Source organism: Fukomys damarensis, unplaced genomic scaffold (genome assembly GCF_012274545.1).
Source record: "Fukomys damarensis isolate Sample0158 unplaced genomic scaffold, DMR_v1.0_HiC HiC_scaffold_9, whole genome shotgun sequence".
Taxonomy (NCBI): domain Eukaryota; kingdom Metazoa; phylum Chordata; class Mammalia; order Rodentia; family Bathyergidae; genus Fukomys; species Fukomys damarensis.
This window is the reverse complement of record NW_022900921.1, coordinates 33,532,263-33,539,694: the sequence shown is the minus strand read 5'-3', so window position 1 is coordinate 33,539,694 and position 7,432 is coordinate 33,532,263. Positions and strand designations below refer to the sequence as shown.

Here is a 7,432-nt window from a genome sequence, read left to right as displayed (position 1 = left end):
CGCCTCGCCCGCCCAGGGCCCGGAGGGCGCAGGGCGGCGGACCGATGGGGCCTGGCCCAGTGCACCCAGCCTGGACGTGTCGGGTCTCCTGTCGGGCCCCTACCCCTGCCCGGACTCGACGCACCTCGAGCAGCTTTCTTTTGCTGGGGAGGAGAGGGGTAGACGCTGGAGATTTGTCAGCCGGGCACCTGTCCCCGAGCCTTTGGGGACCGGAGGGCATCGTTGCCCCGGGCGGCCTGGGCGGAGAGGCTGGCAGCAGCTGGGCGCGTGCTGCTTCCGAGAAACTGCAGAGAGCTCCTGATGGTTTGTGAGCCTGGAGCGTCGGGAAACACCGAGGCTCCGCCGGGCGCGAGGAGAAGGTGGTAAACCGCGTCTGTGTTTGTCCTCTGCTCCTGGAGCTTTGAAAAAGAGGAGGACACGCAGTCATCAGAAAGGACAAGAAAGATCCTGCAGCCCTGGTGGATTCCAGTCTCACACCCACCCATTTCAGCGCAGCAGAGTATGGAGCTATTTGGCTTCAGACCAGACAGTCCTGTGGCTGCCAGCCCACAGGGTCCCCAAGCTACCCAACAAATTCTCCCGTCCCGCAACCACTGTAAACATTCATCTGAAGTAGAATAAAAATACTTATGACATTTCTAAAATGGGACCTGTACCTTGGCCGCCCCTACTGTTTACAGCGTGGGCATGAAGTCCAAATGGGAGCTACAGAGTCCTTTCCTCCTGAAGGTGGCTTCATCCTGAACCTCGGGGGTCTGCTGCTATTCGTGAGGACACTGCCCAGTACATCCAAGCTCTTCGTGGTTCCAAGCAGATGCCTCTTGACCATCTCTGGGTCTAGAGTGCGAGCTGCAGCAGCATGCTGCTTTCTTTGAAGATGGGCGCCGAAGAGACATTCAGAAGAAAGAGTTGTCATCCATCAACTCGCTCTCGAGAGCACGACAAACAGCAGGACAAACAGCAGGGCCCAGCGGCTGAAGTCGAAGGAGAGCCAAGCTCTACAGGGAGTAGGTGGTGATGGTGATGGTGGTGGTGGTATGTGCTTTTCATTGATTTCAAAATAATCTGCCCACTCCTGATGGGATGGAGATCAGCAGGTGAGCTTGGCTATACTTTAATTTGCCTCCAAACCTAGAAATTCGGCTGGAACAGTTCTGGGGTGGAACTTCCCAGGTGACCATGAAGCAGACGGATGAACTTCCCATAAACACACTACAGGGATGTAGGTGGTGAATCCTCCAAACGTCTTCAAGTCAAACAAAAACTTCAGAACCATACCATGTTCCTCACAGTATGCTCACTGTCATAGAAAACAAAAACAAAATCAGCCTTTGGCCTCTTGAATGTATTCCTCTGCCTCTTTCTCTTGACTAGTCAAGACGTTTTCTAGGCTTCAGCAGGGGCCAGCAACTGGCCCGAGCATGTTCCCTGACTTCCACAGCTGGGAAGGTCTAAGTGTCCCTTGGAAATAAATCCCTGAGGCCAGAACACAGGCTGTCCCAGGAAAGAACGTAGGGCAGCACCTCTCCCTATTTTTACGAATAGCCTCCTAACCCTTTCTACTCAAGTTCATTCCCTACCTCTCCTCTCCACGACTCCATTTTAAACTCTTGTTTTGTTTGCAGGTATGCTGGCTTTGAGCACGTAAAATTGGCCAAGAATAGCAGACCTTTGAAATTTCCTTGGTTTATTTTCCTCTGAGGAGTAAGGTTGCGCATTGTAGTTGAGGTTTGTGATGTAATGAATAATGTGAAACTGGTCTAATGAGAGTAGAGATAGAGCAGAGACCTGTAGTGTTCCAGCCCCTCCTTTCCCTACCAGAGATGGTACCATGGGTCTGCTGTCACCATAGTTTTTCACTTTTCCTCCAGATGTTATTTCATCCTTGTAAGACTCTTCAAGTCTCTACATAAGCTGCTTTATAATTTTTGGCTTTAAATTTTTGCAGAAGTAGTCTAAGAGTATTTGCTTCTTGCACAATATTCAAACATTTTAAGTTATACAGAGGAAGCAGTATCATTTTCACTTCCAGTCAATGCACCTGCTCTCTCTCTCTTGGCAGCAAGTTCTGTGTCTCTTTCAGATGCCATTGGAGTGTTCACGGTGGTACACCCTTAGGCTGTGCATCTATTTCCAATTAAATTAGCTTACTGTGCTCTCTGATGTGGGTAACCTACCTCTTTGGGTAACCTAAAACCCACTAGCCAAACTTGATCAGCTTATCTTACTCTACCTTAATGCTTGCTTTAATATTTAAAGTTCATAGTGATCTCAACATTGTGGGCTTTCTGCTCATCAAAGAATACTGTATAAACACACAATAGTTAACATTCTCAAGAGGTTTAACAATCAATATAAATGTATTTCCTTGTATTTTGCTAGTCATTGAAACTTTCACTATTACTGAAAGCCATATTTGTTTCTTTTCCAACTCTTGGCTCTGGATGAAAGAGATTTTCAAATCTGTGGTCAATATCTAGCATTACTCAAGGCAATATTTTCAAACTATTTTGGTTTCTTGAAAGATTTGCCTCATTGATTTTTATCTTCCTAAACCTCTTTACTTAAGACTAACATGCACTCCTTTAGAATAATAAAGATTTGATGGCAAGAAACAAAATTTAAGTTTAATATGCCTCTTTATATTTCCAGTATTTGTCATATTTCTATTTTTGTATAAATACTCAGAAAGTACTTTTTGTTACTTGTAGTTTAATATTTACTCTCCAGGTACATTCAAGGAGTACAATAGTATGAACAAAATAAAAGGGGCTTTGGAAAGCTTACATTTAACTTTGATAAACAGGCCATGATACTATTAATAGATGCATTTTTAACTTTGAATATATTTGAAGCACAAAAAATTCAAGAAATTTTACAAACACAAAATTGACTCTAAAACAAGAAGACACTTATACTCTGAAAGAATTAAGTTTAGAAAAAATCCTCAAATCAAGCCTAACAACTAGGACCAAAAGAAAAATACCACCAAATGGTCTATTTCAAAAGACTGAATAGAGATAGTTTGTTCACACAGCTGAAATCTAAGTGGGATTGATTCTGGTAAGATTGTACCTGCCGCAAAGTGTTCATTAAAATATTTTTATATCTTGGATTTCAGTGAAATATGTGTTCTGTGGGGGGCAGGAAGATTTAGACTTTTGCAAAATTAATAAGTATAAATTTTCTTTTTTGCTACATTGTACTAAAAATAGCTTGAAAAAAAAGCATTTCCTCTTTCTACAAGAATAAATCAGGTTGGGCATGATGGTGCATGCCTGTAACCCAATACTTAGGAGGATGAGGCAGGAGGTTTGATTTGAGTTCAGGTCTAGTCTGAACTACATTGCAAGACCCCCCTTGTCGGGCGTGGTAGCACACGCCTGTAATCCTAGCACTCGGGAGGCAGATGCAGGAAGATTGCTGTGAGTTCGAGACCAGCCTGGGCTACATAGTGAGTTCCAGGTCGGTCTCAACTATATAGTGAGGTCCTGTCTCAAACCAAACAAACAAACAAAAAACAAAAACAACAAAAAAGACCCCATCTGAAAACAAGAACAAACAATAACAAAAAAATGAGTCAGATATTTTATGAACATGTAAATTACATGTTTTACAACTACCTGTGGCCAGAAATAAGGATCCTAGTTCTTATCGTGGCTGTTTGGTATTTAGCCATATAATCCTGAGCATATTATATAGAATCTTCAGGTGAAAGTTAAGAATAGTGGCAGGTGTTACATATGCCCTCTGAAGAGAATTATATCTATTTTACATGTTACTGCAAGAATTAAATGAAGTCATGATTTTACAGTTATTGACACATAATAAGCCCTTAATAAATAAAAGTTATTACCATTAGCGATTATGACAACAGGATTAGCTCTTGAGAAATGTTATATCGAGCTGTTTGATCATTAAATGAAGGTAAGATTTCCAGATAAAATACTGAATGTGAAGTTAAATTTGAATTTCAGATAAAAACCAAACAATTTTAGTACAAGTATTCCTTGTGCAATATTTGGAACATATACTACATATATTCATTATGTATCGGAAATTCACATTTAACTGGGTGTGCTTTGTTTTTATTTGCTAATGCTAGCAACCCTAATCATGTGTGAGAAAGATATAATAAGGAGTGAGGTGTGGTAAAAGGGGACCTTCTAGAAAACCTCAAAATATTTCTGGTGTTGTTCACTTGTAGTGGACCAGAAGATCACTTTGTCCTCCATTTAGGCTCCCACTACACTCCTACCCTTAATGGGGGAAAACATCTGCCAGATCAGCTTGTATTTCTTTCATCTTCCCAATTTCAAATTGTTCTGGTGCTGTGTTTAGTAAATGAATGCTTACTGAAAATTATCTTAAGCAAATAAAATCATAAATAGTTGGAGAGATAAGACTTACAAAACGTCAAACATCATCATATGGAACGAGACTATGTAATTGTGTTAAACTGAGCAGTGGGACACTAGTGCTGAGGGAGTAGAGGATAAGGAGAGATAATCAGTGAAAACTAGACTAATGAAGGGGGCTGTAGGACTACAGTTTGAGATGAAGAGGTTTTGGCCAGGCAGTGGAAATCTGAACTTCCTGGCTCTCTGGACACCTCTCCCCTGACTTTGTTCCCATTGAAACACTTTATAACTCCTAAGCTTGGCCTGTCAGACACTTTGGTCAATTATTAATAGGCAGTGTCTTTAACTGTCCCCTCACCTCTAACTTCCTCATACCCAACAGTATGGATAGTCTGAGTGCCGGTGTACTGTAAAATCCTGGGATTTACTTCATTTTTATCTTCCTTATTTCCTAGGAGCTCTTAAATTCAGAAGTTCACTTGATTTTAATATCCAAGGTTGCTGAATGACGAGGGGTTCCCAACAACAAGCGTTCTCAAACGCTTTTGAAATATGTGGTCATGTCACTGTTTTACTTCTGTTCAAGACATACTGTAAGAATGATACCTTGCCTGTGTAGTCTTAGACTGAACAGTTAAGGGCCAGTAATACCTCATAGTACTGATTGAAATATGCAGCATGGTTATCAGTATCTGACCTAGCTTGGAATTTCATCTCTTTTTGGGTAATGAAGTCAGTATGGGAGGAGACCAGGCCAGTTTAGGGAGTAGTGTACATCCTAGGTTACAAATTTCTGTTTAAAATATTAAATAATGAACATGTAGTGAGCTTCTGTTTTACCAAAACTTGATTTGTGTGTTTGAAGAGTGCCAGTTGTTGCCCTTCTGGAATTCCTGAAGTAGACGGATGTGGGAAAGCTCATGCCTGTGGGAAAGGAAGAATGATTAAGTGGGCTGGGGGATGTAGCTCAGTGGTAGAGTGCTTGCCTAAGACACACGAGGCCCTAGGTTTGATCTCCAAGACTGAAAAAGCAAACAAATCAATAGAAGAGAAATTAAATAACAGCAGCAAGTGAAAGATTCCACAATGAAGGCAAATGTTGAAAGTCTGAAGACTCAGGGGGGTGGATAACAGGAATGGATGAGGCTTCCTTGTTTTGAATTTTGATCCCAATTTTAAAAATGAATGGTAAAAAAAAAGGTGTTATGAAACTCCAAACTAGGTAAGTGCCAAGGGATAACACATGCAATGCAAAATGGGAGAATAATGGAGGTTTTGGTTTTTGGGGGAGGGGCACTGCTGAGGATTGAGCCTCACACATACTAGGGCAGGTGCCCTACCAGTGACCTCTATCCCCAGCCCAGTACAGTATTTTTTTTTTTAAGTAAACACCCTGCACTGGGGATGTAGCTCAGTGTTAAGAGCTCTTAACTAGCACAAAAATAAAAACTATTTAAGAAGTACCCACTATTTCATGCCATATGTGCTTAAGACTTTAAAAGCTTCCCAACACCCATGGAAACTATAATATTCAAGTCTTTTTGTACCTGACCAGATTGAGTGTGTTTTTTCCACTCTTCCTATAACCTGTTCCCCAACACACACACACACACACACACACACACACACACACACACACACACACTGACATACAACTCACACACAAGCACACACACATCCATCTCTCTTTACGTTCCCATTCCACACTGCTTATTCTGCCACTTATGCAAACGGAGCCACCAAGACAACATTACAAATACAGCCAGTCATCTGTAGATATCTGTATTTCCCTCCAATAAACTTTCAGGTCAGGCTTGCAAAGTGGAGCTGGAAGTGGATAGGAGAATTAGTTGTGAGGATGAGAAAGAGCAGAATCTAAGAAGAAAAGTATGATTTGAAGGCTGGCCAAAAGAAGACAGGGAAAACAAAAGAAGGATTTAAGAAAAACCCACACAAGAATTCAACTGAATGACTGGGAAGGGTCTTAGTACTCTTGGTAAGTGGGAGAGCTGGGTGTGTATGTGATCAGAGAGAGAAATTGAAAGCACTGCCAGTGAAAGAGTGGAAGAGAGATGACCAGGGACCAGTAAAGTGCTAGTTTAAAATGGTTGTTTTTTGTATCTGCTGTCATTTTACCACTGTACTGTATTACTCTCCCCTTTTTGCTTTTAAAGGCTTATGGGTTAAGTAGAAAGGGTTTTTATGTAAATGCTTTTTTTGTTTGTTTTTGTTTTTTTGTTTTTGGTAGTAGGGATCAAACTTGGGTCCTTGCACTTGCGAGGGCAGATGGCAGAATCATTGAGCTAAATCCTGGCTAGATAAAATGTTTAAAAGGTAAAAACATGCACATATCAAAACATGCAAACAACACAATGTCATTGGGAAGGAAGCCCTGAATTCCTGGCTACCATCTCTTTTCTTTTTCTCTTTTTCTTTTTTCTGGTACTGGGGATTAAACACTAGGCAAGTGTTCTACCAGCCAGATCTCTTACTTCTCTACAATACTGTTAGCGATTTTTTTCTCTATCCAGAGACTTACATTTTTAATTTGTCTTTATAAGTATACAAGAGTTGATAAAATGTCTTTATGAGATATTTCCAAAAATATTATGAATGCAGCTGCTGTGTGACATCCAACCACAAAGCAGGCTCCTAAAAATATTACAGCACATCCTCATCTACCTGTCTCACTGAACCCGGACCCATGTGACTTCTGGCTCTTCCGTAAAGTCCAAATGGCCATGAAAGGTAAATGCTTTGAGTTGATTCATGACAAGCAAGCTACAACAGAGCAATGAAAGACACTTATGCAAGAGGACTTCCAGAATTGTTTCAGAAAGTGGCAAGAACAATGGATGTGTTCAAAGTAAAGGGGAATATTTAGAGGGGTTGATGGCAATGTCTTTTACTATAATAATTTTTAAAAAATTTAACAGCCGGGCGTGGTGGTGCATGCCTGTAATCCCAGCACTTGGGAGGCTGAGGCAGGAGGATCGCTGTTGAGTTTGAGACCAGCCTGAGCTACATAGTGAGTTCCAGGTCAGTCTTACTACATAGTGAGACCCTGCCTC

At 41.4% G+C, this 7,432-nt stretch overlaps 1 protein-coding gene across 1 annotated transcript in view; it reads right to left on the bottom strand.

The window, feature by feature from the left end:
- The window catches only part of LOC104855337 (myosin-1-like), a 13,331-nt gene that overhangs the window by 3,167 nt on the left and 2,732 nt on the right, over positions 1–7,432 (bottom strand). Inside the window, exon 3 of the mRNA XM_010614159.2 lies at positions 125–398. Within this exon, the coding sequence (XP_010612461.1) occupies positions 125–398 (274 nt within the window). The remainder of the gene's footprint in view (positions 1–124; positions 399–7,432) is intronic.